The 27,753-nt window shown below is 60.6% G+C and overlaps 1 protein-coding gene across 2 annotated transcripts; it reads left to right on the forward strand.

Moving 5' to 3' along the window:
- The first annotated feature begins 6,428 nt into the window (after window positions 1-6,428).
- Window positions 6,429-27,504, forward strand: CSRP1 (cysteine and glycine rich protein 1). Of its 2 annotated transcripts, none has more exons than XM_068985927.1 (6): window positions 6,429-6,523; window positions 17,460-17,572; window positions 21,744-21,912; window positions 22,956-23,085; window positions 25,885-25,978; window positions 26,439-27,504. In XM_068985927.1, exons 2-6 carry the CDS (start codon window positions 17,461-17,463, stop codon window positions 26,513-26,515), a joined length of 582 nt encoding a protein of 193 aa, XP_068842028.1. In that variant the 5' UTR covers window positions 6,429-6,523; window position 17,460; the 3' UTR covers window positions 26,516-27,504. The 2 variants fall into 2 exon arrangements, with proteins under 2 accessions (XP_068842028.1, XP_068842029.1); XM_068985928.1 differs by lacking the exon at window positions 6,429-6,523 and adding an exon at window positions 8,969-8,997.
- The last annotated feature ends 249 nt before the right edge of the window (window positions 27,505-27,753 follow it).

Below are 27,753 nucleotides of genomic sequence, written 5' to 3' on the forward strand. Positions count from 1 at the left end.
TGATAGTCGCTAGTATACTTATATACTCACTCTTTTCGACTTAATATGAGCAGTGGCGAGGAGAAGCTGTCGATCTCGAGCCCCACGTTGGGCGCCACCTGCCGCGGCCAGCACAAGCAAGAGTCGCACCTGCAAAGGGAGAGAACGGAGCGTCCCCGCGTGGAAAAATAAGAGAGAGAGACAAAATATGGGGTTGAGAGGATCAGACCCACTATGTCTGATGCCTTCCTTTATTAGGCCACGGTATTTATAGGGTAAAGTACGTGACTTAATACATGTACAAGGTTATTCTTTAATCTCAGGATACAATCACCAGACCCCTACCATTGTGTACAGAATTCAATAAGATAATCTATCTTTTATGATACGTGTATAAGATAATCTATCTTCTAGGACATGTTGCAGGAACAAGACATCCTGGAGCAAGACGACCTGGAGCCTTAAGGGCTACAAGAATTCTTGAGGGTGGCGGGACAGGGAGCTTAGGACAACGCCTAAGGCTCCGCATACCTGCGGAGCAGCTCCCAGGACTTAACCCTTCACGGGCCGTCCCCCGCAGAATCTCACCCGACAGGTCCCCCCAAAGGCCACAATTCCCTTGCCTTGGTGGACAGCCTGCACGGTCACAGCCCGTGGGGCCCCCGGGAGTGCAGCCTGCATCGGTCCTTTTCAGAGGCTCCTCTGCAGTGAAGTGTCTTGGCCAGCCTTAGTGAGGATGGCTCAGTGGATGCTTTTTTCTTTCTTTTTTAAGAGCTGTTTTTAAAACGTTTACTTATCTACTTCTGGATGCGCTGGGTCTTCGCTGCTGCTCTTTGAGGTGTGTCAGGCATCTCGTGGCGCTGGCTTCCCTTGTGGAGCCTGGCCTCCAGGAGCTTGGGCTTCAGGCTTCCACAGTTGCACTTCCAGGCTTTGAGCACAGCCTCAGTCGTTATGGCACTCCGGCTTAGCTGCCCTGCACCATGTGGAATCTGCCCAGACCAGGGGTTGAACCTGTGTCTCCTGCATCGGCGGGCAGATTCTTAACCACTGAGCCACCAGGGAAATGCTCGGTGGACACCTCTAAACCCTCGTGTTTCCCCTTAGCAACACCCCATGTATAAAAACGGATTTCTTCCCCAGGAAATGCGTCCCTGAAGGCAGTTACTGAAGGGACCCGCCTGGAGCAACCTTCCTGCCCCTGGAAATGGTCTTTTTCCGAAAGAGCTGCAGCAGTAGTTCTCGCCCCTCACATGCTGTTCTAGAACCTCCCCATGCGCACAGAAAGAGGGTGCGATCTGCGCCCACTTCCCCTGAAGCTGGCTCAGGCTCCATGACCCCAGCAGAGCTCAGGGAGGTCCTGCTCTGCGCCTTCTGAGGCTGGTTTGCAAAAGACCAGGCACACCCTCCTGGTGCGCTTGCCCTCGCGGCCTAGCCCAGGGAGCTTGCTCCTGGGGTTCCCGCTAACAGTCCCAGCCACCAGCCGCCAGCCGCCGCCAGCCCTGTGGGCAAGGAAGTCCTGTGACAACTCTGGCCAGCCATCATCACTAGACAATCCTGGTGGTCTCCGTGGCAGCTCTCTCGCATCATTCGTGTGGTCTGAGCAGGAACTATCCCGCTGAACCCATAACCCCAGAAAAACGGAGTGAGAAGCCTGGAGACAAAGATGAGCGGCTGCTGCGGGTCCAACCAGCTGGGTTTGGGGCGGCCCCTTCTGCAGCCGTGGGTAGGCGGGAGTCCGTCGTTTCCACATGGCCCGGCACGTCGCTCCTGAGACCCTGGTGTTCCGCACTGTCCGCCCTGCACCCACCCGTCCGGGGAAGCCAGGCTCAGCACACTGTGGGTGCTGCTGGGAGGACGGGGCTCCTGAGCCTAACAAGCTTCCACTACTCCAAAGGCTTTTCTCTCCGACCAGGGACCCAGGGCTTTGGGTTTCTCTGCTAGGAACCCAGGATGTCTCAAGTGAGAGTCATAAGAATTTAAGTGTCAAACGATCCCGGTGAAAAAAGGATGAAGGGCGCTGAGACCCCAGGTCCCTGAGGGTGTGGTTCACAAGCTCACCAGCAGGGGGCAGCCGTGCTCACAGTTCTTGTGCAAATCGAAACTTCGGTGCTAGAGTTCCTAAAACATAAAAATCCTAAACAGAAAATAAGTAAAGCCAAGCACATCTCCAGGCGAGGTGCACGCGAGCTACGAAGGAGACGGGGCCTGCCTCCGCGGCTGTGCAGCCGAGTAAACGCTCTCTTTGGATCGTCTGATCCTTTCTTCCGCCTGAGCCTCACTGATCAACCCTGATGGACCAGAGGCTGCGGAGCTCTTGCCTAAAACCGCTCAGCCCTCTGCTAGCTGGCTAGGCCACCAGAGATGCTTGGAGGGTCTTGGCCAGGAGAACCGGAAAGAAGTATTGGAGCGAGAGGGAACCAGAGGGGCTAGGAGCCGAGGAGGCAGGAGGGGCCCTCCAGGCCTTGCTGCTCCGCGCTGCCGTCCAGCCGCCTCTCCCCTCTGCGCCCGCACTCCCCGCCCACAGCAGCCGTGAGCCCGTCCCTGGGTGAGCGCAGGAGGGGAAGTGGCCTCACGTGGCCTTTGGATGGGGGCGGGAAAGGAGAGAGGTCACTTAAAAGTCATTCTGCGAGTTTCATAACACCCCCGAGCAGCAAACCGGGGCCTCTGAGTCCCCTTCCAAGCTCCCTGGAATATTCGTGTGCTTCACGGTTTAAGGGGCTTGAAGAAGGAAACGCATTTCCCCGTCAAAGCCTCTGTAGGGCCCTTGTTTCTCTCCAGGTGGATGTCCCCCCATCTTGCTTCCAAGCATTTTCTCCTCCTGACATTTACACGTGAACTGTCCTGCCCTTTCTTTTGTGTTTTGGCCATCAGGCTCACTTCTCTTGCAGACCCCGAGGGGCTCTGGGATTCGCCCTCAGGAAACATGAAGACAGGGACAGATGGTCCAGGTCAGGAATGTGGGCCCATCCATCAGCCCGGTGCTACAGCCTCAGCACTGCAGAGCCGGGTCCAGGTGGATCCAGGGAGATCCTGGCGGGTCCAGGCAGATTCAGGTGGATCCAGGTGGATCTGGGGGGATCCAGGTGGATCTGGGTAGATCCAGGGCTGGGAAGGACCTTAGAGCCTCCCCTAAGCCCCACACAGGGCCCGTCACAGCCCAGGGTCCTCAGAGGCCCGCAGGACACACTTTCCAAGAGACGATTTCTCTTTTCATAAATCATTCTCAACAATATCTTTTAATTAAAATAAACACCGGTATTTGTGAAGGAGAATGCAAATTTTAAACAACTTTTTACCATAAAACTGAAGACCTCAGGGCCCTGGAGTGGTCAATCCCACCCACGTTCTGGGCACTCAGGACAGGCACATCCTTCTATGCTGGCAGGACCACCGTGTGGGAGCCTTTGATGGCTCAGAGCTGGTCCCAGCCTTCACCTCACACACGAGGGCCTGGACCACAGTCACATGGCCACCGAGCTGATCAATGCCCGCAGTCACTCACATGCCCAAGGGGGGTGAATATAGTCCCACCACCTTCAGGCCCTGGGGAGCCCCTGGAGAGGGCCTGGGGGCACTGGTGCAGTCAGTGTTGGCATCAGTCGCAGCCAGTTTACCGGGCTGTAAATGACACACAGCTCGGGGTTAGGTTAAGGCGTGCAGCACTTCGGTCTGACTCACACCTCCCGAAACGATGACCACAGTGGCTTGGTGAGCCTCCATCACCTCATACAGACACTGCATTGAAGAAACGTGAAGAACGTTTTCCTTGTGATGAGGCCTCTTCGGTTCACCTTGACCACTTTCCTGTGTGCCGTGCAGCAGTGTTAACTACCGAGCTGCGCGTTTGTCCCTACTGCCTGCTATCGCTGGAAGTTTGCACCGTCTGGTTGCCTTCATCCAGTTCTCCCTGCCTCTTGTAAGCACAAATCTGATCTCAGTGGTTTTTTAAATATTCATTTATTTATTTAGGCTGTGTCAGGTCTTCATTTATGGCAAATGAGATCTTTAGCTGCAACACGCTACCTCTTAGCTGCAGCGTGTGGGGTCGAGCTCCCCAGCCAGGGACTGAACCTGGGACCTCAGCAGTGAGGCCTAGGAGGCCTGGCCACTGGGCTGCCAGGGAAGTCCCAATGTCACTAATTTGGATCCTTGACGACGGAGCCGAGACTCACGACACAGGTTCAGCCCTGGCCCCTTCGGAGCGTCAGAGCCCTGCTCGTCCGCAGGCCTTGGTGCCTCAGGCCCCTCTTGGTTGGGAAGTGGCCGTGCCGGCCCTGGGCCTGTGGGCATCGCATTCATCTGCATCCGTCCTCCTTGACCCCTCGCTCCCCATGCGCCCTGGCAGCTCCCGGCAGACGCTCAGCCCTGCGAGGATTCTCTTTCTCACTGACCCTGTGGTCTCCCCCCGAGAGAAGGGTTACGTGCGGTGGGTCACTGCCCAGCCTGGGGCCATCCTGCTGCCTCAGCTCTCTGTAAACCAGCACCGCTCCCCGCTCTCAGCAGCCATTCCAGGGGCAGGACTCAGCACACAGCCCCCTCATTTACAAGGCTCTGCAAGAGCCTGCAGGAGAATCCAGGTGTGCTGGCCTTTCCCCAGACATGCCCGAAGGCCGCTTCCCAGCACAGGTTGACTGTCCTCACTGGGGAAGCCCTCTAGCCACTTCCCCACCCAGGCAGCACGAACCCAGACCAAAGAAGGAAAGGCCCTTCTGTAAAATCCTGGGCAAGACTCCAAAGCTGCGCTCCGCAGGGTAGGGGAGCCGAAGGGAGGCAGGATGCGCCCGAGAGACGGGCGCATCTGGGCAGCGGGCCCACGGGCTCTGATGCCGCTGCTCTGCAGGGCAACACTCCTGTTGCACTGCACGCTCGGTTGGGGGTGACCTGCAGTCTTCCCGGGTTTTTCTCCTACATCGAGGTTGGGTCAGATGAGAAGGCCTGATCTGCAAGAAATCCTGGTGGGGTCAGTGCTCCCAGTCTTGGGAGGGCCCTGTTTGTACAGAGGGCCCGGACCAGGGAAAGATGTTCTTAGGGTAGAAAGTAAGAAAAGCTTAGACAAATATTTCATTTTCTGGACTGTAAGATTCTTGACTTTATTCCCGGAAGAGTTGATTCAGCCGCCTGGGGCTTTAAAGGACGGCTGTCTGACACCTGTCCAGGCTGAAGACGCAGCATCTGTATCTCCAGGTGACCTGGGGGAGGGGCCTGCCTCCAGCGCACTGCCCTGAGCAGAGGAGGCATCCTTTTCCAGAGACGCTGCTGCCAAGACAGCAGCAGGGAGGGGCACACGGCGCCCACCCAGTGGACACAGCACAGTGCAGTGGGCACCCAAGATCGGAGTGTGCCACGTGCCTACTCAGGCTGCAGTCTGTGCCAGCTGTGCCACCCAGCCTGGAGGATCAGGTGGCGTTTCCTTTCGACTTAGAAACGCAGTGAATGAGCTACAAAAACCACAAACAAAAAGAAAGGGCTTTGTCTTTAGAGGTGCCCCAGGTCCTGGGCACACTAGTGTCTCAGAATTCCATGGCCCTCTGAGTCCAGATCCACAAGCCTAAAGGGCGGTGAGCCTTGGGAGCCAGAGGCTGGCAGGACCATCCGGGAGGGGATGGCACCTTCCTTGAAAGCTTGGTGCTCTCTGCTCCCCACCAGGGTCCTCCCTGCCAGGAGCCTGGGTGCTCCTTCCCTGTCCAGGCCACTGGGTTTCTGGGCTGTTCCTGCACCCAGGAAAGAGCTGCGCGCCTCTGTGCCCTCTGAGATGCCCGCAGCAGGCCCCCTGGGTGGCCCAGTAACCGGCAGCTACCCCAGGACAGCTTTCCGAGGCCCGGAGAAAAGCCCAGCGTCACTCCCACTTCTCAGAGCTGCTGTTTGGGGGGCGGAGGGGACAGAGCTGTTGGAGGCGGGGTGATCCTCACTGAAGGGCACTGCTGAAGGCTTGCTAAGCCTATAGGATCTCCCCTGCCCGCCACAGCCCCGCTTCCCTGTGGAGTACTCCCTTCACAGACTGGGACCGAGGCCTAGGGGTGGGCGGTCCAAGCCTGGGGACCAGCGGGGATGCGGAAGGGGCGGGATCAGACCTGAGGGGGCGTGATGTCCTAACCGAGGCGCGGCGCCCCTTCCCCGAGTCCCTGACTTCCTGCTACCAGGACATCAAACACGACGACCCCCCTTCTCATGCGGCACACGTTTATCTGGGCTCTTGGATCGTGGATGACGGATCACGTGTGTCTCCACCCTCGTCCGGCGGCCGGGACGGCTGAGAAGTTCCGGGCACAGAGATTCGCTGCTTCCTCTGCGGAGGGGCGCACGGGGGTTCCCCGGAGCTCAGCCGGCGCGGGCCGGCCGTGGGGGCAGCCCTGCGCCGTGACATCAGCCCGGGGCGGTGACATCGGCGCCGGCTTGGTGCGGTGTGCAAAGCCTGTGGGTTGGCGCGGCCCGGACACGCCCTCCCCGAGCGGAACAAAACTGCGCACGGGCCGGCGCGCCCAGCCTCGTTTCCAGAGCCTGCCCTCTCGCCTGCCCGCCGCCTGCCGCGCTCGGCCGCTGCCAGGTGAGTGCGCCCCGGGCTCGGACGCCCGGTCCGCGCGCCGCCGAGCACCCAGGCCCCCACCCGCCGGAGCGCTGAGCGCCCTAGGTCCCCCACCCGCCGGAGCGCCGAGCGCCCAGGTCCCCCACCCGCCGGAGCGCCTGCCCGCGCGCTCAGGGCGCCCCTGGCCTTCCAGCCCCGCCGCCGCCTCCAGGGATGCTACAGGGAGGGTCGCAAGAAAAAGGGGCGCTGGGTGGGCGCGGGCGGAGGAGAGGGGTGAAGTGGCCGCGGTTCTCTTTCCAGTTAGCGCGGGGCCCCTTACTGCCCCGGGCGCCGGGACGCAGGCGGGTCCCTCCCCCGGCGGGTCCCGCGGCGGGACAATGGGCGATTCTGCGCGCACTGACGCTCCTTGTGCGGCGGGGGATGAGGGCATCCGTGCCACCCCTCCTGCCCGGGGGGAACGTGCGGCGGGCGGGTGGGGGCCCGCCTGGCACAGCTGTGCCCGGAGCGCGGGTGCGAGTTTCCCCTTTTGCGAGGGGCTAGATGGAGGTCGCCTCGCCGCCTTCACCCCTGACGCCCCGGGACTTGGCGCGGCGCGGGGACCACCACCCAAGCCTGGAGGAAGCCACAGTGTTTGCAGCCTCAGTCCCGAAGGCCGGGGGGCAGGAAGGGGCGCTGTGAGCACACTTGAAGCAAGTTGCAACCCGTTCCCAACCAGCAGCCTGCAGGCAGGCGCGTCCTCCGCGCTCACAGCTTCCGAGTGTGCAGCAAACGCTGGTCCAGTTCCGCCGTTAGTGATCTTATCGAGATCCGGGGCTAGACGGGAGCGGGGGTGGGCTCCGCCCCTCCCTGGAGGCCTGGGCCCCGCCCCTGCTCCTGGGCGTGGACGGGTGTGCAGCCCCTCCCAGCTGGGGGGACTTGGCCTGGGGGTCCTGGCGCAGTAGCTGCTGGAGGCCCGCGGGGCTCTGGTGGAAGCGGGGCCTCAACTTGTGGAGGTGATGCCGAGGCAGACTGACCCGGATACTCTGCCGGCCTGGAAGCCGGGCTCTGCTTCCGTGCCCGCGGTCCTGGGAGGGCGGGGCCCGTTGTCTTTGCCGCCGGCCTTGCTGCCTCCCAGAAGCTGGAGAGGCCAGAGGAGCTGGCCACCCCCCTGTCATCTCAGAGAGCAGCTGGGATCCGGGCACTCCCTGGGGCTCGTGTTCCGTGCCGCCACTTACTGTCAGCCCCTGAGAGGCAAGGTGGGCTCAGGCTGGGGGCCCCGGCCACCTCTTTCCAGAGAGACTGTCCTTGTGGCTGGATTGAAGCCTGCACTGCTCGCTGTCTCCCAGGGAAGGACCCAGTCCTGCAGGGAGGAAATCCGGGGCGGAGGAGGCGGACAAGGAAGGAGATTTACTCCGGAGAGGGTGTGCTTGGAGGGGGAGGGGCAGCGCTGACTCTTTAAAGGGTCTGGGGGTCGCTGGGGAGAAACTGTTGGCACAGGTCTGCAGGCCCCACCCTGCCCCTGGGCTGCCCAGCACCTGCCCTCCTGGCCCAGGTGTCCCTTCTCTTACAGCAGATCTCTCTGCCTTGTGATCCTGGCAGGGCCTTCCTGGCCGGGAGCGTAGTGTTGGCACCTGGTTGGCTGGCAGTAGACATTTGGTGAGTGAATGGGTAGATGTGGGCTCGTAGCCCACCTGCCCTGCTGGGCACGTGTGACCCTTGCAAACCCGTGTGGCCCGGCGTGCCCGACACTGAGGCCCAGGTCAGGTTTCCATTAACTGCGGGCCTCCTGGTGAAGGCAGACTGGGGAGGCTTCTTTGAGAGGCTGCTGGAGCTGAAGTTTCTGTAAGCTGGCTTCTTGTGAGGTTGGCTTGGAGAGGACGGGGGAGTCGTGCATTGGATATATTGAGGCACTGAGGAGAATAAAGGTCGCCACTTGCCACCCTCAGATGTGTCGGCAAATAAGGAAAGAGTCCCGACCCTGGGCAGGAGAGCTGGCATTTCCCGAGAGAACAGCTGGCTGACGTCTGTGCTCACCCGGCCCGGGACTGGCCTGCGTCCTTAGCCGTCTCGTCTGGGGCAGCCTGTGAGGTGGGGTGGAAGCTGGGGCTCAGAGGTGACCAGTGACTCTCTCTGGGTCAAAGGCCGCCATTGAGACACAGGCAGACACCTTCCAGGCCCACACCCAGCCTCCCGGTCACTCTGCCTTTCCTGTCTCTGATCAGCTCTCCAGGGACAGATCCGCCCCTCCCGAGACAGACGTGCTTTACAAAGAGCTTGAGGGTAGCTTACACGCTGCTTAGGGAGGATGCGGCTCTGCTAGTGGGAATGTGGAAGGGATCTAGCTAGAACTTGCCGCCACTGGGTCCTCTACAGTGTGGGGAGGGGGGGCCCCCGGAAGTTGGGGTCTGGGTCCCGGGGATGCGCTCTCACCCAATCTGATGTGTGTTTGGATTTCAGTGTTAGGTTGGCAGGAAAGAGAAGCAGCCTGGAGAAGAGCCTTCCCGAGGAGAAGCCAGGTGCAGAGCTGGGTTGGGGCGGGCAGGGGTGGGCGCCCACAGACCCAGTGGTCAGGAATTTCTGCGGTGACGCTGGGCTTGCAACTACGCAGCTCCCCAGGAATTCATCTGACGTCATCGCCGAGTGATTCCATATATGGTAAAGAGTGTAAATGCGGAGGCGCTTAGCTTTTCCTCGGCTTCCTGGGGCGGGAGACAGCGTCTGACTCCTACGCGAGGCGAGCAGACCCCCGTCTGTGGTGCTGCCTTTCTGCAGGGCCCGAGGGGGCTGCCTGACCTGTCAGCTGCAAGCAGCCTGTTTTACAAGGGCTAAGGGCTCATGTGCTTTGTTTTTGCTTTAAAAAATTTAATCCAGGAAAATAATTCAGACCTTTTCAGCGTGGGTAACCAATTGTTACTAAATTGACATCATCCCAGATGAAAGCAAATGAACTTTATCTGTTGGTTAATCTATGGCACCTTGTCACAATATCAGGCTGCCTGTGACAGTTTGAAAATGCTTAAATCCTAGCCCGCTGTTTCTACCTTTGTTGACCTTCAGATTCTGAACCCTGTGGGGAGTGCCCTGCTGGTAAAGGCATGAGGGGCGCAGTCACCGCCCCACGAGGACCTCAGGGCCTGGGCTTGAAGGGAGAGCTCAGAGCAGGGAGAGAGGGAGCAGGGTGACACCGGGTTGGAGCCCCGTGGGGCCCGCACGGGGTGCTGGCGGGCTGAGTCGCCTGCAGAGTTCCGGGAACCGTGTGATGCTGAGGCCGAGCCTGCACCCCATGTCGGTCCTTGCGCCCCTGCAGTGACTGACTACATCTTTCAGGGCAGGACGGTTTCCCCGACTCTGTTTCTCTGGGGACCCCTCCTTCCTTGGCTGCCCTCCGGTGTAGGGGCGGGGAAAGGCTTGAGCAGCAGATTGGAAAGGATGACAGCTCCCGTGTGCACCTGGCCAGGTACCACCCAGCCCAGCCAGGCCCCGCCCAGCCCACCACCCAGCCCAGCGAGCCCTTCCCAGCCATACCGTGTGGAGGGGACCTGCGCTCTGGGCCCAGGAGTTGCCCTCTGTCCCTGGGGAGCAGGAGGCTTTGGAACAGAGAAGTTTGGGATTTTCCACTGGGGACAAAGACACGGCGGGGAATGCCGTCAGGTCACTGATCTGAGGAGGGGAGACCTTCCCTCAGACGCGGGCGGCCAGTGGTTAAGGGCTGACATCGCCGAGCCGGTGTCTTAGATGAACCGTGAGTGCCCTGGGCACTGGCGGAACGTGAGCATCTCTGTCCTCCGCGGGCCCGGAGCCTGGCCGGGTCTCTGCTCCCAGGACAGAGGAGCCGTGAGCCGGTCTTCATGCTGCAGCTGGACGAGGCTGGGGGCAGCGGGCCGACCCGGGCGCTGGTCGGGAGAATCCAGTCCCGGGCTTCTAGCTTCTGGCGGCCCTGAAAGCCTTGACGTCTCAGGGGAGTAGCTGCCCGGGCATCTCCAGCCGTCCCACAGGAGATGAAGCCCACTGCTCAGTGGGGATTGTAGACACGGTGAAGTGGACAAACCCAAACACCCAGGGGTCAGGGCTGTGTGTCCACAGGGTCGGCACGCGGAGCAGACATGGCCTGGGGCAAGGACAGAGCACGTCCAGCCCTGGGGGGCCCTCAGGAGCGGGACCCACCGCACGCCAGGCCCTGGGCTGCTGCTGTCCTTCCCCCCCGACCCTCAGAATGAGACTCGAGACTTGGAGTCAGCGGATGGCCTGACCTAGGGAGGAGCACACGGAAGCGCAGAGGAAGGGAGCCTGACCCTTCAGCTGGGAAGAGATGGGTCCATATCCCCTTCCCCGACCTCTGCACTGCCTGGCCCCCTCCCCCGCCCCCACTGCCCCCCGGCCCCCCCCCCCCCGCCACCGTCTCCTGCGGGGGAGGGGGCCTCTGCCCCCAGGCCTGAGGAGACAGCTGAGAGGGGGCCAGGCGTCCCTGTTGAACTCCAGATGGTCTGGGAAGTAGGTTTCCTTTTAAGGCAATCAGGCTCCATCAGCTGGACTCAGGCTGGCAGGAGGGAGTGGGTGGAGCAGGAACCTCCTCGGTGGAAGGAGGTGGCCAGGCCCCCAGCTGAGCCCCCAACCCATAGATTCCCAAGGGGTCCTCACGAGGGCGGGGGGGGGGGTGCCCATGGCCTGGGCAGTGCTCTTTGCCCCAGGATGCCAAGCCCTGTCTGTCCCCTGGGTTCCTGAAGGGGACCTCCCCACAGTTTGGGGGGCCCCGGCTGGGAGGCAGCCTGGACAGTTTCCCGCCTCAGGTTCCCAGGCCCTTCTGGACACTGGCCCCCCGAGGGAGGAGGGCTTTTGTGTCGGGAGCAAACCACGGCTAGGAACGGCTCCCCACCGCGCGGTCAGAGAACCTCCCCGCTCAGGGGTGTCCCAAGGCTGGAGGACAAAGCCTGTGGGCTCAGGGGCGGGACAAGGCGAGGCAGGAGCCCTCGGGTCCCCATGTCCCCAAGCCTTGTCCGCTAAGCGCAGAGGGCCAGCATGGGGCTGGGTGGCCAGCCTCACCACAGCCCCGACTGCAGGCCTCCCCCACCCCGGGTCCTCATCTGTGCCCTGGGCAGGTCCCCGCCTCCGGGTGGCCAGGAATGGTGGATGGCGCTTGCAGACCGCCCAGCACACGGTGGGTCTGCAGGCTCGGGGCAGGCTGTCTGCCGAATGCTGAAGGCTGGGGTTCAGGGGTCACGTTCTGGCACCTGTCAAGAGGCAGGAGGGAACCCATATGTCTCTATGGGAACTGGCTCGTCCCCCAGGACTCCCCACCCTGCTCGCGGCTGTGCCTGCACCGCCCCTCAGGGGACTGGAGCCACTGGGTGACTTTGGGGTCCAGGCTCTGCCCTGGTGCCTGGCACACAGGTGTTCACATAGGTGTCTGAGATGTCAGCCCCCCTAATGCTCAGAGCCGCAGCCCAAGGCCTGCAATATGCTCAGTGGGGTGTGCGGGCTGAGAGCAGGCTCCTGTGGGTGAGGGGTGCAGGGAGCGGGGACGCTCACTCTCCACGGCCTCTGCTCTGTCTCCCCGCCCCTAGGGGTCACTTGAGGAAGCGGGGGCTGCCTGATTTGAATGGGGTTCTGCAGCAAGGAAGGGTCAGGAGGAGGCTGGAGGTTAGGCCGACTGCAATGACCACACTACACCCACCTGGCTGTCCGTCACCGAGGTAGTTTTGCAGCCCTGCCACAGGGGGCCGGAGGAACAGCGGGGCCTCAGGGACCCGCCCTGGGGGTATGGGAGCTGAGCCCGGGCCAGGAACCTTGGCAGTCAGGTTAGGTCCAGTGCCCTGGATGAAAACTGGGCTGATTCCCAAGGAGAAGGGGGCTATTGAGAGTCAGTGAACCTCTGGTGAGAAGAGGCCTGGAGAGGCGGGGAGGTCAGAGTTTGGGGTGAGTGGGTGGAGTGGAGAACAGAGATCCTCCCCATTCTGGGGTTTAGGATGACATTCCTTAGTGATCAGAGAAGATTATGGTTCCATCAACAAAATGGAGCATGTTGGAGAGAAAAGGTGATGAGTTCTGGTGGCTGGTGTTGAAATCAAGGTGCTTCCCTGAAACTGGGTGTGTGAGCCTAGGCTCAGGGCAGAGGTTAAGGTCAGTGGTCAGTGAAAGTGCTCGGCGGGGTGACCACAAGAGCAGTGGGGCCAGAGGAACCCCACCTCGGGGCGGGGAGACAGAGCAGAGGCCGTGGAGAGTGAGCGTCCCCGCTCCCTGCACCCCTCACCCACAGGAGCCTGTTCTCAGCCCGCACATCCCACTGAGCACATTGCGGGCCTTGGGCTGCGGCTCTGAGCATTAGGGGGGCTGACATCTCAGACACCTATGTGAACACCTGTGTGCCAGGCGCACACTCCTGTACAAACACCTGTGTGCTAGACACTCGCAGACTGGGGACATGGTAGTGAACCTGGCTGGACTTCCTCCTTGAGCCGACACCTGTGTCCACTGTTGGGGAAGAAATTTCCCTCCACCCTCCTAGCTCCTTCTAACTTGAAAAGAGTTACCTTGACCTGAGACAGATGAACAGGAGAAAATCAAAGCTTAATAACATGTCTTCCTGGGAGAGACCCCCAAAAACCGAGTAACTCCCAGAGTGGCCCAAACCCTCACATCAAATTCCATGCTCAGCTAAAGCCAAAAGAGGAAGCTGGGGCAGTGGTTTGGGACTTCAGAGGCGAGGAAGCCAGTTGACATGGAGAAGGAAGAGCAAATGTTTGGAAACCAGTGTTTGCCGGGCCGGGCGGAGATGAGGGGACACAGAGTGCATGGCCTCCTGGCCCCGCCTGCTTTCCCCACCACACCCGGCCTGTGTTCTTCACAGAGATCTCTGGAAACTGCGGCATTGGGGAACTAGCCCTCTATCGAAATTCTTTTAGGCATTTGAGGGAAGGTTGATGTTTCTTCCTGAGTCTCTTGGGCCTTGATTGTTTTCAGCTTGAAATAATCCACATGGCACAGAGACGTTTTGGGGGCAAGCTTCCTCCCTGCACTGCATCCGATGGGAAGCCCCTGGCGGTAGGGACCATGCCCCCTGCCCCTGCCCAGACTCCAGCTGCCAACACCGCCCTGGGTGCCCATCCCTGAGTTCCCATGGAGGGTACTCCTCCCCGGCCCCCCACCGTTTCCCAGCACCCCAGTCTTCCCATGGAGTCCCTCCCCCGTGCACTTCTGTCCAAAAAGCTGGAAGGGTCGCCGTTCCCGGTCCTGGGCTCTGACCCTGCAGCCCTGGGTCAGGCACTGAGCCGTGCCTCCCTGACTCCCCAGAAGTAACCTGTGGTGTAGCTTCTGCTTCTGTCCCCATTTTACAGATGCAGAAACGAAGGTTTACAAAGGCTAGCTCCCTTGCCCAGGGAACACACAGCAGTGGGCGGCAGGGTCAGAAAAGGACTGAACCCGCCTGGCCTCGTGGACCCCAGCTCAGAACCAACCTCAAGCTTCTCAGCTTGTCCCAGGCTGCTGCCTTCAGAGCCACCTGGGTGCTTGTTAAATAGTCCTGTTCTGTGCCCCGTCCTCAGAGGTCGTGATTTGTTGGGTTGGGGGTGGTACTGGGAAATCAGATTTTACAAACGCTCCCCCCTCCCCCCACCCTAATGGACTCTAAAGCTTCAGTCCTGCCCTCTGTGTCTGACTCCTGCTTTTTAAAAAAAATTGAGTTTTTTTTGGAGGGGGTGAAATTCCCGGGGGGTTAAGACTTGAGATGTTCAATACGAGGGCGTAGGTTTGATCCCTGATCAGGGAGGAAAGACCCTGCAAGCCCTGTCTTGTAGCTAAGGGAAAGTCCGGTGCGCTAAATTGTACATGCAAAAGAGCATAGAAGGCCTACATGTGGGGACTTACAGAGCTCATGCAGAAGCTCTGCACACTCAGCAAAAGCAAGACCGGGAGCTGCCTGTGGCTCAGATCATGAGCTCCTTACTGCCAGATCCAGACTCAAACGGAAGAAAGTGGGGAAAACCACTAGACCATTCAGGTATGACCTAAATCAAATCCCTTACGATTATACAGTGAAAGTGACAGATAGATTCAAGGGATGAGATCTGATAGAATGCCTGAAGAACTATGGACAGAGGTTCAGATCAAGACCATCCCCAAGAAAAAGAAAGGCAAGATGGCTGTCTGAGGAGCCCTTACAAATAGCTGAGAAGAGAATCGCAAGGCAAAAGAGAAAAGGAAAGATACATCCATCTGAATGCAGAGTTCCAAAGAAGAGCAAGGAGAGATGAGAAAGCCTATTTTAGTGATCAGTGCAAAGAAATAGAGGAAAACAACAGAATGGGAAAGACTCGAGGTCTCTTCAAGAAAATTAGAGATACCAAGGCAACATTTCATGCAAAGATGGGCTCAATAAAGGACAGAAATGGTATGGACCTAACAGACGCAGAAGATATTAAGAAGAGGTGGCAAGAATACACAGAGGAACTGTACAAAAAAGATCTTCACAACCCAGATAATCATGATGATGTGGTCACTCACCTAGAGCCAGACATCCTGGAATGTGAAGTCAAATGGGCCTTAGGAAGCATCACGAGGAGCAAAGCTAGTTGAGGTGATGAAATTCCAGCTGAGCTATTATTGCAAATCCTAAAAGATGATGCTGTGAAGATGCTGCCCTCACTATGCCAGCACATTTGGAAAAAACTCAGCAGTGGCCACAGGACTGGAAAAGGTCAGTTTTCATTCGAATCCCAAAGAAAGGCAATGCCAAAGAATGCTCAAACTACCACACAATTGCACTCATCTCACATGCTAGCACAGTAATGCTCAAAATTCTCCAAGCCGGGCTTCAACAGTACGTGAACTGTGAACTTCATATGTTCAGGCGGCATTTAGAAAAGGCAGAGGAACCAGAGATCAAATTGCCAACATCTGCTGGATCATTGAAAAAGCAAGAGAGTCCCAGAAAAACATCTACTTCTGTTCCAGGAAGGGGGACCCCTTCCAGGGCCCGATACTGGGCTCTTGTCTAACACTCGGAAATGAATTGTCCGAGGAGACACGTGCTGACAAAGCAAGAGATTTTATTGGGAAAGGGCACTCGGGTGGAGAGCAGCAGGGTAAGGAACCCAGAACTGCTCTGCTGCGTGGCCCGCAGTCTCGGGTTTCATGGCAATGGGATTAGTTTCCGGGTGGTCTTCGGCCAATCATTCTAATTGAGTCTTTCCTGGTGGCGCACGCGTCACTCAGCCAAGATGGATGCTAGCGAGAGGGGTTCGGGGAAGTGGACGGACACATGGTGTCTCCTTTAGACCTTTCCCGAGCTCTTCCGGTTGGTGGTGGCTTATTAGTTCCGTATTCCTTATCAGGATCTCCTGTCATAAAACAACTCATGCAAATGGATACTATGGTGCCTGGCCAGGGTGGGCAGTTTCAATCAGCATGGTTCCCCTAACACTTCTGCTTTAGTGACTCTGCCAAAGCCTTTGACTGTGTGGATCACAACAAACTGTGGAAAATTCTGAAAAAGATGGGAATTCCAGACCATCTGACCTGCCTCTTGAGGAACCGATATGCAGGTCAGGAAGCAACAGTTAGAACTGGACATGGAACAACAGACTGGTTCCAAATAGGAAAAGGAGGACGTCAAGGCTGTATATTGTCACTGTGCTTATTTAACTTATATGCAGAGTACATCATGAGAAATGCTAGGATGGATGAAGCACAAGCTGGAATCAAGATTGCCAAGAGAAATATCAATAACCTCAGATATGCAGATGACACCACCCTTATGGCAGAAAGTGAAGAGGAACTACAAAGCCTTTTGATGAAAGTGAAAGAGGAGAGTGAAAAAGTTGGCTTAAAGCTCAACATTCAGAAAACGAAGATCATGGCATCCGGTCCCATCACTTCATGGCAAATAGATGGGGAAACAATGGAAACAGTGAGAGACTTTCTTTTCTTGGGCTCCAAAATCACTGCAGATGGTAACTGCAGCCATGAAATTAAAAGATGCTTGCTCCATGGAAGAAAAGCTATGACCAACCTAGATAGCATATTCAAAAGCAGAGACATTACTTTGCCGACTAAGGTCCATCTAGTCAAGGCTATGGTTTTTCCTGTGGTCATGTATGGATGTGAGAGTTGGACTGTGAAGAAAGCTGAGCGCCGAAGAATTGATGGTTTTGAACTGTGGTGTTGGAGAAGACTCTTGAGAGTCCCTTGGACTGCAAGGAGATCCAACCAGTCCATTCTGAAGGAGATCAGCCCTGGGATTTCTTTGGAAGGAATGATGCTAAAGCTGAAGCTCCAGTACTTTGGCCACCTCATGCGAAGAGTTGACTCATTGGAAAAGACTCTGATGCTGGGAGGGATTGGGGGCAGGAGGAGAAGGGGACGACAGAGGATGAGATGGCTGGATGGCATCACGGACTCGATGGACATGAGTCTGAGTGAACTCCGGGAGATGGTCATGGACAGGGAAGGCCTGGCGTGCTGTGATTCACGGGGTCTCAAAAAGAGTCCGACACGACTGAGCGACTGAACTGAACTGATCTGCGTAGTTTGAAGGGTAATTACGGCAGGAGACCCCATGTGATGACCCCTGGCGGCCCCCTTTTCCCTGTCTTTGAGGTGCCGAATCTCAGGGAGTAGTCTCTGATGCTCAGCCTTGTCTTTAGCTCTCACACGTGTCCCTCCCGACAGTGTGAGTTTTGCCTGTTTCAGACCCGACACAGTTTGTGTCTTATGAGTTCTAGCTTACCTGTTTCTTCTGCTGTGAGATCCGTCCGCCTGACGCACACAGCAAAGGGTTTATTGTTGTTTCTGCGACAGCCTGTGTCTTGTGTGAGTTTGTGTCCTAGAGGGCTGGCAGGGGTGGGGGGCGCAGCGGTCCCCTGTGGGCTCCGGGGTGGGAAGCCCCGGTTGCCGGCGGGGAGGCCTCTGCCCCAGGCCCTGTCCTGGGCCATCAGGGTCTCCACCTTCCTGGAAAGCCCATCCTCTTCTCCGTGTCTACTTCCAGGATGCCGAACTGGGGAGGAGGCAAGACGTGCGGGGTGTGCCGGAAGACGGTGTACTTTGCGGAGGAGGTCCAGTGCGAAGGCGGCAGCTTCCACAGATCCTGCTTTCTGTGCAGTGAGTGCCCCCCAGGCCGCCGTCGCCGTGGGGACGGCCGCGGCCAGCCCCGGGGGGCGGTCCTCGGGAGGGGCGGCGGTCGGGAACAGCCTGACATTTGGCAGGAGCGCAGCGGGGCGGGGAGGCGCTGTGTTCCTCAGAAGCTGTTTCCGAGGCGGAGGTGGGGGCTGTGGGGGGCTGGCCGGCCAAGCTGAAGGGGGTGGACACTCCAGGGCCTGAGTGCCAAGCCAGAAAGACCCAGCGGGGAAAACTTCCCACTCACTCTGTCTTCCCTCTCTCCCTGCCACAATCCCGGCACTTAAGAGCAAGACACTTTTAGCCCAAGCTTTCACCAACCCCTGCACCCAGGCTACCCTCTGTTAAAGGGCCACAGAAATCACAGATACACTCATGAGGGGAGCAAGCCTGGGAGAGGATTAAAAGGTGCAGTTACGTGTAAGATGAAGAAGCTACGAGGATGTGTTGCAGAGAGCGCAGGGCGCACGGCCAGCACTTTATAATAGTCACAGGTGATAACTTTTAAAAAGGTGAAGCTCGGTGTTGTATAGCTGACATGTCATAACATAATATGTCAACAACTATTGTTCAGTTGCCCAGTCGTGTCCGACTCCGTGTGACCCCATGGACCCCTAGCACGCCAGGCCTCCCTGTCCCTCACCGTCTCCCAAAGTTTGCCTGAGTCTACGTCTTTGGGCAATGGACACAGACATGTCAACTATCCCTCAGTTAAAGATAAATTCACCAGCAGCAGCCTCATGGGCAGCTGCATCTGGGGAGGGGCTGGGCTCCCCCAGCATCTCTGGGCGGGAGGCCTGCCCCCTCAGCCCCCACCTCTGCCCGACAGTCTGGGTGAGGGGATGTTGATGTCATCCCGACGGCTGGGAGGAGACGGGCCCTGGTCTCTGCCTGGTGGGCAGGCGCCTGGGTGCCTGGGGTGCTGGGCGTGGCCAGGGCCCAGGTGTCCTGAGCGCCGGGGCTTGGAGGTGGGAGGACGTCCGCAGGCTCCTGACTGACGGGCTCAGAACCGAGGGGCTTAGAGGAGGTGACCTGTTTCCCTTGAGCCCAGGCAGTGGCACTGGGCGGGCAGGAGCGTGTCGGCCAAGCCCCGAGCCTTCAGAACCAGTGGGCAGGAGTCCAGATGTGAATCCCCTTTCTGTTCTCTGGGTGCTGAGGGCCAGGTGCCTCCTTCTCTCTCTGCATTTTCTCAACGTTACAGGGGAGAAAACAACAGCTACTTCATGGAGCAGGGCTGCGGGAACTGAGAGAAAGGGGTCAGGAAACAAAAGGAGCAGCTGGAGCAGTTGTGAGTGTTCAGTCAACGAAAGCTGCTCCCTGACACACACACACATGCACAGACACACATGTACACGCCCACACACATTCACATGTGTGCACACATGCCCCCTCACACGCACAGACACACAGGCACACACACATTCACACGTGTGCACACATGCCCACACGCAAGGCACACACATTCATACGTGTGCACACACGCGCACAGGCACACACGTGCATGCACACACCCATGCACGTGCGGACACATCCATACATCCACACATGTGTGCACACACAGACATGCACCCACCCACCCATGCATGCGCGCAGACATGCACACTTGCACACACGTGTCCACACACATGCGTGCACACACCCACGTGGCGCAGGGGATCCGCAGCAAGAAGACTGGCACTCGGGGAGGCCCCAGCCTGTCGGGGACCAGGCCCTGCCCCCCAGCGTGGGGTCACTGCTTCCGGAGCCCGTGCTCCCACGCGGGACACAGGTCCCCGGGGCCACCTGCCCTGAAGGAGCACTGGCTCCCACCAGCTGTGGGCGGGCCAGCCGGAAGCCACCTCCAGAGCAGGCAGCGCGGGCCCCGCGCCTGCCGAGGCTGACCGAGGTTGTGCTGGCCGCGGGTGGTCGGTGAGCTTGGGCGGAGCCTTTGGCACCTGGCCCAAAGGAGGCCGACAGCCGTGTCGCGTCATCAGCAGCTCACTGCGCTCAGGAATTTTCAGGCCATTTATTTTTCTCAGAGGGCATAAGAGGGCTCACTGATGGCCAGGGAGAGGGTCCAGACTGCTGGCCCCAAGGACCCCTCTCCACCCTCAGATGTGGCTTTGATCACCAACAGCAGCTGCTGGGGAGGAGTGGCCGCCAGCTGGGTGGTCAGGGAAGCCACGGGCGCGGGGCTGGGGGGACGGGACGGACCCCGGGCTGGGCTTGCAGAGTGCGCCCCAGTGTCCGAGAAGCAGCAGACAGTGCGCAGCCCAGGTTGGGGGCCTTGGCTCTGTGGGCATCGGCCCTGAGGCTGTGTCTCTGAGCTGAGACAGCCCTGTCCTGGGGCAGGTCAGCCCATGCGAAGGCAGAGCTGGTCTGGCCTCACCCCCGGGTGCTCACAGCCCCACCCACAGCGGCACCCCCGTGCCTGCAGGCGCCAGGCGGTGGGGCCGTTGGGAGGCGCCAGCTGTAGACCCGGGGCCTCTCTGAGCTGCACCCCTAGGTCCCTGCAGGGAAGGTCGCCCAAGGAGACCTCAGTCCCCGGGCTGCTCTGTCTCACTCGCCGCCTCCCGTTTAGTCTTAGGAATTTCCAGTTCACTCTGGGTCTTATGGGAAGCAGTTCCAGGCCGACTCCCAGCTTCCCACCCTAGAAGGGAATGCTAGAACCCCTGGCCTGCTGTGCCCGCTTCCTCCAGGCTGAAGCCAAGCCCTGGGGAGGTGGCGGGGTGGCCCATATTTGGTTGCCTGCGTGCTGGAAGAACATGGGGATTTCACAGGCAGGACAAGAGGGTCCTTATTTAGTCTGAAGTCTCCAACCTGGCACAGGGGTGGGGGTGAGGGCAGAGAGCTGGCCTTTAAAGGCCAGGGGAAGGCTGGGAACTCCCTGCAGATCCTGTGGTTAGGACTCGATGCTTTAGCTGCCAAGGGCTGGGTTTGGCCCCTGCTCAGGGAACTAAGATCCGGAGAGCCACACGGTGGGGTGGGGGTGGGGGTGGGGGGTGGGGGGAGGAATCTGTCTCAAGGCAAGGGAACTGGCAAGGGGCTTAGAGGTGAGCTGAGTGCTCCTCGAGAGGCAGAGAGGCTGGCTGCTCCCGGGGACCCTCTTCAGAAGGGTGTGTTTGAGGGCATCATCCCAGTGGGCACACTGACTGCCCCATCTCTGGGCCTGCGTGGAACCCTATCGTTATCCTAGGCCCAAACCTACATCAATGGGACGTGAGTCTCTGGAGACACGCACTCGGGGGCTGGATGCTGATGGTCTTCTGGGGCCTGGCTCTTCAGGGCGCTCACTCTGTGTCACACTGTTGGGGCAGCCAACGTTCATGATGACCTACTGTGCGCAGGGCACTGTGCTGAGCACGTCCCCAGCGAGGCCGCAGTTAATTCTCAGCCACCTTTCGGGGGGCACTGTCGTCATCTGCTGGTGGGGACACGGCTGGGGAGGCATGTAGCCTGGCCAGGACGCTCCCTGGACGTGGGCTAGCCTGGGCTCCGTGTGACCCTGGGCTCCACACTCTCACTCTGGGTCACAGGGCCGCTCTGAGGCCCACAGGAGGCTGCGGGCACTCTGCAGGCCTTCCAGTGTACCCCATTCCAATCCCCCTTTTCCCTGAGTCAGGGAATTTCTCCCAGCATCTGACCTCCTGCGGCCAAATGATTTCCGACTAGAAACTTGAGATCCCGTTGTCGCGATGAGCACAACCCGTATCTCATTTCCAAGCCAGTCATGCTGGGCGCTGAATAAATGTTGGCCTTCCCCCCGGGAGCGTCTCTGCCCTGCCCCCTGCCCCCACACCCATGGGCGTCCCTTCTGAATCAAATCGCAGGAGGCAGGACAGCCTTGCCCTTCTTGCTTCTCCTCTTCTGTCGGGACCCGTGGTGTCTGTCAAGGGCAGTGAGGCCCCTGGGGCGTGGGGTCGGCCTAGGCCGCTGGCCCCGTGAACTCGGGAAGCTCTCAGGGTGCGGGACAGGCGGCGAGGAAGGCCACCCGGCTCCGGGAGAGGCGCTGGGCCAGCATCTGTAGGCCCTCCTCCCCTCCCGGCTCCCTGACCACCGCAGCCCCATCGCCAGGCCCCTGGCTCCTGGGAGGTCAGGACGCTGCGTGTGCAGCGTCCCAGGGAGCTTCGGCGGCGGGGGCTGGCCGTGACCCGCTGGCCCTGTGCACCCCCCGCAGTGGTCTGCAAGAAGAACCTGGACAGCACCACTGTGGCCGTGCACGGCGAGGAGATTTACTGCAAGTCCTGCTACGGCAAGAAGTACGGGCCCAAGGGCTACGGCTACGGGCAGGGCGCGGGCACCCTGAGCATGGACAAGGGGGAGTCGCTCGGCATCAGACACGAGGAGTGAGTAGCCCCCCCCCCAGAGCAGAGGCCCTCCTGTGCGCCAGGCCCCGCCAGAGCAGAAGTGCAGACGGGCTGGAGCAGCCAGCCCATTTCCGTGCACTGGGAGGGGCCCCGAGAACTGCTGGGCCCCTGTCCTCTGTCCGCAGATGAGAAACCCAGCCAGTATCAGTGACTTGAAGGCGCCCCACAGCCACTGAGGGTCTGAGCCGGACGACCTCGCAGCCTGGCTCACCGGTGTCGGTTCCCTTCCTGGAAATGGGTGTCACTAGGCCCCCAGCACCCCGACCACTGACCTGCTGTGAGCTGGGTGTTGGCAGTCAGCCTGCCAGCCCCTTGGCCCTGGGGGATGGTCGCAAGGGATGGTGACTCTCCACGCTTCGGCCCAGGTTGTCACCCCATGGGAGCGACCTGTCAGCTGACTTCTCCTGGGAAGTCTCTAGTAACAGATGTGCTGCAGCAGCAGGCGGGCAGAGGGGGCCAGTTCTTAGCAGACGAGCTGTCGGTGACTCTGGCGTTCTAACTGGGGCTGAGAGGAGTCTGACGTCTCGGGGAAGGAATACTACGGGCCCCTGGTGGGTCCCCTGTGGGCGGAGGTGGCCCTCGGGCCCTGGTGGGTCCCCCATCAGCGGAGGTGGCCCTCGGGCCCTGGTGGGTCCCCCATCAGCGGAGGTGGCCCTCGGCCCCTGGTGGGTCCCCCTTCAGCGGAGGTGGCCCTCGGCCCCTGGTGGGTCCCCCTTCAGCGGAGGTGACCCTCGGGCCCTGGTGGGTCCCCTGTGGGCGGAGGTGACCCTCGGGCCCTGGTGGGTCCCCTGTGGGCGGAGGTGGCCCTCGGGCCCTGGTGGGTCCCCTGTGGGTGGAGGTGGCCCTCGGGCCCTGGCTGCGTGCCCCGTCAGCAGAGCCGACTCTGCAGCCCTGGCATCTATAGCCGTGCAGCGGGCTGGGCCAGGTGCCGGCGGCTGGCGCCCTCCAGGCCCGTCCCCCCCAGGCCCGTCCCCCCAGGCCCGTCCCCTCTGCCCCCTCACCGCATGCTTTTCCCTGAGCAGGGCCCCCGGCCACAGGCCCACCACCAACCCCAACACGTCCAAGTTCGCCCAGAAGATCGGGGGCTCCGAGCGCTGCCCGCGGTGCAGCCAGGCCGTCTATGCGGCCGAGAAGGTGATTGGCGCTGGGAAGGTAAGGCAGGTCGTGCTGGGGGCAGGGCACACGTGTTCCTGAAACGTGCATTCTGGAGCTTTGAAGTGCGCTCCCTCCCAGGAAGCCTGTGCCCTTGATGTAGCTCCCCCTTCGCTTCAGAGCCCACCATGAAAGGGGTCCCTTTGTCTGTGAGGCTGCCTGTTCCCTGGGCCTCCCAGTCTCCAAGGAGCTGAATCCCCCATCATAGCAGCCTCACCATTGGTCCATAGAGAAGGCTGAGCGCCGAAGAATTGATGTTTTCAAATCGTGGTGGAGAAGACTCTTGAGAGTCCCTTGGACTGCAAAGAGATCCAATCAGTCCATCCTAAAGGAAATCAGTTCTGAATATTCATTGGAAGGACTGATGCTGAAGCTGAAGCTCCAGTACCTTGGCCACCTGATGTGAAGAGCCGACTCACTGGAAGAGACCCTGATGCTGGGAAAGACTGAAGGCGGGAGGAGAAGGGGACGACAGAGGTTGAGATGGTTGGATGGCACCACCGACTCGATGGACATGAGTTTGAGCCAACTCTGGGAAATAGTGAAGGACAGGGAGGCCTGGCGTGCTGCAGGCCCTGGATTCGCAAAGAGTTGGAAATACCTGACTGAACAACAACAAGCACACTCCACAGGAGCTTCTGATCGACCCCTGTCTGCAGAGTCGGGGTCTGCTGACCTCTGAGGGTACGTGGACACCAGCCCTGAAAAGAATGTGCATCGCTGTGTGGGGTCACATCTCTCTCTGGGAAGAAGAGCCATAGCGTTCATCACATCTCCAGAAGGATTTGTGATACAGAAATGTTAAGAACCACCCACGATCCGCAGAAACTCACTCTTGTGCCCCCAGGGCAGAGTTAGCCAAGGTTCAGGCCCGTCAGAGCCCCCTAGGAGGCAAACTTGGTCTGGCTGTCTTGCCTGGCCCCCACTGCGATATTCCAGTAGTAGACTCCACCCCGACTCACCAAAGTGCAACGGGACCCTCCCTTGGAGAGGCTGCAGGGACAGGTGGCCTCAGATGAGCTGTCAGAGGGCTGCAGGAGAGGCTTCTTCAGGAGGGCCCGGAGGCAGTGCTGGGCCTTCACGCAGATGTGGCTGGGGTCCTGTGGTCAGCTGTGACGCCGCAGGGCCTGGAGCCTGTCTGCAGCCTCTCTAGACCTGAGTCTTGGCCTCTGGGGCTTCTCACCTTTGAGCAGCGGCTGGGCACGTGGACAGGGGACGACACGTAGGACGGGTCTAGACCAAGCACGGCCTCCGACTAGCCCCAGGCCTGCTGGGGAGGGGGTCGCACCCGTGTTACAGGTGAAAGCACAGGTTTACCCACTCCTAGGAGCTGGCTGCGACTGCTGGTGCCTCCTCTTGGGGCCATGTTACCCCGTGAAGCTTGTCTCCGCCTCTGTCCATCGGGAGAGGTTTGTAAACCCAGCAGGATGGCCGCTGTTTGCTTGGCGTGAAGCCTGGGCTGGTGGGTCCTCCCCTGAGCCGCAGCCCCGCGTCTGAAGCAGAGCACACGGCAGGCCCGCCAGGCAAGCTGGCGTCAAAGCCGAGCAGAGCCGGTGCGGGGATCCCGGTGCGGTGCAGTGCCCAGGGTGTGGCGATGCCAGTCAGCTACCATCACCGTCATTGCTTTTGTGGGTTCTTGTGAGGTTGAAGTGAAGATCCTTGGTGTTCACTAAATGATATGATGTGATTAATATTAAGTTGGTGTTTCTTCTGCTGTGTCTCACTATGAGAATAGGGAATCACCAAAAAATACCTAGGCATCAGCATTTCCATTCCCCCTCGGAGTCTTAGAGCGAGGGCCCCTCTCTCCCTTCGGGAGGAGGGGTTCTCTTGTGGGCAAAGGTGGCGGGGGGAGACCAGTGTGTGTGCCGGGGAAGGGCTGAGAAGCAGGAGGACTTTAGGTGCTGACCCCACCAGCGGGGCCCGACTGTGTCTGCAAGGACAGTGGCGGCAGTCTGTCCCCTGTCTGCCCGGAGACTAGGGGGCAGCCTGGGCTTCCCCGAGGACGAGCTGAGGCCGGGGCGCCCTCAGCACGGACACCGAGGCCCCTAGAACCCTGGGCAGGAGCCAACATGCGTGGGCCTGCCTGCCAGGAGGCCCAGGGCCTGCCATTCCTTTCCATCTCCAGCTCAGAAAGGGCAGCTGTGCAAGGGAGCCTCCTTGCCCTTAAAAGGCCTTGTTTTGCTTCATCCCGTCTGCCACCGCTGGCCTCCGGCTTTCCGGGTTGGGCAGAGCTGTCAGCTGGGAGCTGGCGGCTGACCTGGGGTCTGGCTGGCCCCCGCGGGGCGCAGACTGGGGCTGGCTTCCTCTGAGGGGCTGTTGGCCGTGTGGCCTCTGAGCACCTCACTGGAGCAGTGGGGCTTCTCTGGCTCCCGGCCTTCTCCTGGAGCCCCGAAGACCCTTTCTCCTTCCAGGGAGCCAGGCACCGCCTCTGCACCCGGCCCCTGCCCGGCTGCAGCCTCCCGCTGCAGTGAGGGACCTCGAGAACTCCAGGGGCCTGCTGACCACAAAAGCCTGTGTGTGTCACGCCCGTGAGGAGGGAGGGGCCACTGGCCTGGAACCAGGGCCAGGGTGGGCTGGGACCCACAGCCCACAGCCCACAGCCACACCAGGAGTCCCGGTCGGCAGTCAGGACAAGGCTGGAGGGCCCCGCCAGCCCTTCGTGGGGCAGCTGCGGCACCGGTCCCCAGCACCTCCTCCGGGAGGTGGGGGAGGCTGGGCAGACCCCACAGGTGTCTTCATCACGCCTCCAGGGAACGGGCTGGGGCAGCAGAGTTAACTCTTTCCTTCCCTCCCCAGTCCTGGCATAAGTCCTGCTTCCGGTGTGCCAAGTGCGGCAAAGGCCTCGAGTCCACCACCCTGGCCGACAAGGATGGCGAGATTTACTGCAAAGGTGAGCGGCCTCCCCTCGACACCCTCCCTTCCTGGAGAGCTAAGCAGTCAGGCCCGTACGTGACGGCCAGTTCCAGCCTTGGAGTCTCCTGAGGCCTCTGTGTGCAGCCGAGAAGGAGCCCCGGTGGGGTGGGGTGGGGGTGGGGGTGGGGGTGGGGGTGGGGGATGGTCCGTGGCCGGGGCGGGGGGGGGGCGGGGGGGGCGGGGGGGGGCGGGGGGGGGGCGGGGGGGGCGGGGGGGGCGGGGGCGGGCCGGGCCGGGCCTGGGCTCCCTCCCCTGCTTCTAGCGCGAGCTCTGGCCTCAGATGGCTCTTCTGGGATTTCAGAGGCAGGGGAGTAGCCAGGATGCTCCTCACTCTCTGCGTTGATGTTGGGAGGGCTGTGCTGTGTGCCTCACTGGCCCAGAGGCCCCGGCAGGTGCTGGGGCGGGAGTGGGGGTCCTCACCCCTCTTCTCTCTGCAGGATGCTACGCAAAGAACTTCGGGCCCAAGGGCTTCGGCTTTGGGCAGGGGGCTGGGGCTCTGGTTCACTCTGAGTGAGCCCCCCGTGCCCACTCCCCACTGCCCACGCCGTGCTTCTCATCACCCCCAACCCCAGCGACCTCGAGACTGCCAGCCTCCTTCCCTTCCTCAGCCCTGCACGTGTCGCTAAGGACTCAACCCGGGGCGTCTGGCTCCCTTTGGTTTGGGTGTCTGCTGTAGGCCCCCCCTCCCAGGAGCTCCCCCCTCCGCCTGGCCCACCACGTCACCAGCGGGGCCTCTGGCTCTGGGTGTGCCCCCATCTCTCCCCTCCCCTGCCCTCCCCTCTCCACAGATTCCCGCCCTCAGAGGCTGAGTATCCGTCGTCATTGTGGGGCCCTGCGGGGGGAGGGCCGTGCTCCTCGTGGGGGCCCTCCTAGTGTCCTTCAGAGCAGGCCCGGGGTGTTTCCACCTGGGAGTCACGGGGGATGTGCAGACGGGCCCCGAATGGTGGGGCCACCTGCCCTGGCCTAACCCTAACCCTAACCCTTCAACGCTGTGGGCCACGGTGCCCCCGAGCTTGGGGCGGGGGAGCGAAAGCCAGGCCCTAGGGCCCCAGTTCAGGATGTGGTCTGGCCTCCCTGGGCTTGAGCTCCCGTGTGGCAGGGCCCTGATGAAATACCCCTGACCTTACGGCCGCCCAAACCAGAGGGCGTCTCTGCCCGGCCTGGGTCCTGAGGCTGTGGTGGGGGGGGGAGGCTGCGCCTATCAGCGAAGCCCAGCCCCAGGATCGTCCTCAGCATGGCCAGCTTGGCCCGAAGAATCGGAGCGAGGCACATGCAGCTTGCCTTCACCTGGATACCTGCCCCAGCCCAGCTGGGCCCTGCCCCTCACCCTTTTCCTGGGACCCTCCCCCTCTGGCCACACCGCCCACCCCTTCCAGGCCCCAAGTCCAGAGCAGCAGGAGGACGGGGCGGGGCCAGGCCTGCTGACCCCATGGACGGAGGGTGATGCCACGTGGCGCTGCCTGGACTGAGGGCTGTGCTCAAGCTGACCTGCACCCTGTCAATAAAGCTATCAGAACGGAGCCTGTCGTCCACCCTGCCCTTGGGGTGGGGGGCCAGCGTCCTGCTCTGGGGGTGGGGGCCGGCGACCTGCTCTGAGGGTGGGGGCCGGCGTCCTGGTGGTGGGGGCCAGTGTCCTGCTCTGGGGGTTGGGGACTGGAGTCCTGCTCTGGGGGTCGGGGCTGGTGTCCTGCTCTGGGGGTCGGGGACCAGTGTCTTGCTCTGGGGGGCACTTTACAGGAGCAGTCAGGTTGG

This window comes from Capricornis sumatraensis, chromosome 14 (assembly GCF_032405125.1).
Source record: "Capricornis sumatraensis isolate serow.1 chromosome 14, serow.2, whole genome shotgun sequence".
Taxonomy (NCBI): Eukaryota; Metazoa; Chordata; class Mammalia; order Artiodactyla; family Bovidae; genus Capricornis; species Capricornis sumatraensis.

Bases quoted from the DNA above. Each gene is read 5' to 3' on its own strand.
- CSRP1 (XM_068985927.1), top strand. From the start codon at position 17,461: ATGCCGAACTGGGGAGGAGGCAAGACGTGCGGGGTGTGCCGGAAGACG. The intron at 23,086-25,884 runs GTAAGGCAGGTC...TTCCCTCCCCAG, and splicing joins AGGTGATTGGCGCTGGGAAG to TCCTGGCATAAGTCCTGCTT. The intron at 25,979-26,438 runs GTGAGCGGCCTC...TTCTCTCTGCAG, and splicing joins TGGCGAGATTTACTGCAAAG to GATGCTACGCAAAGAACTTC.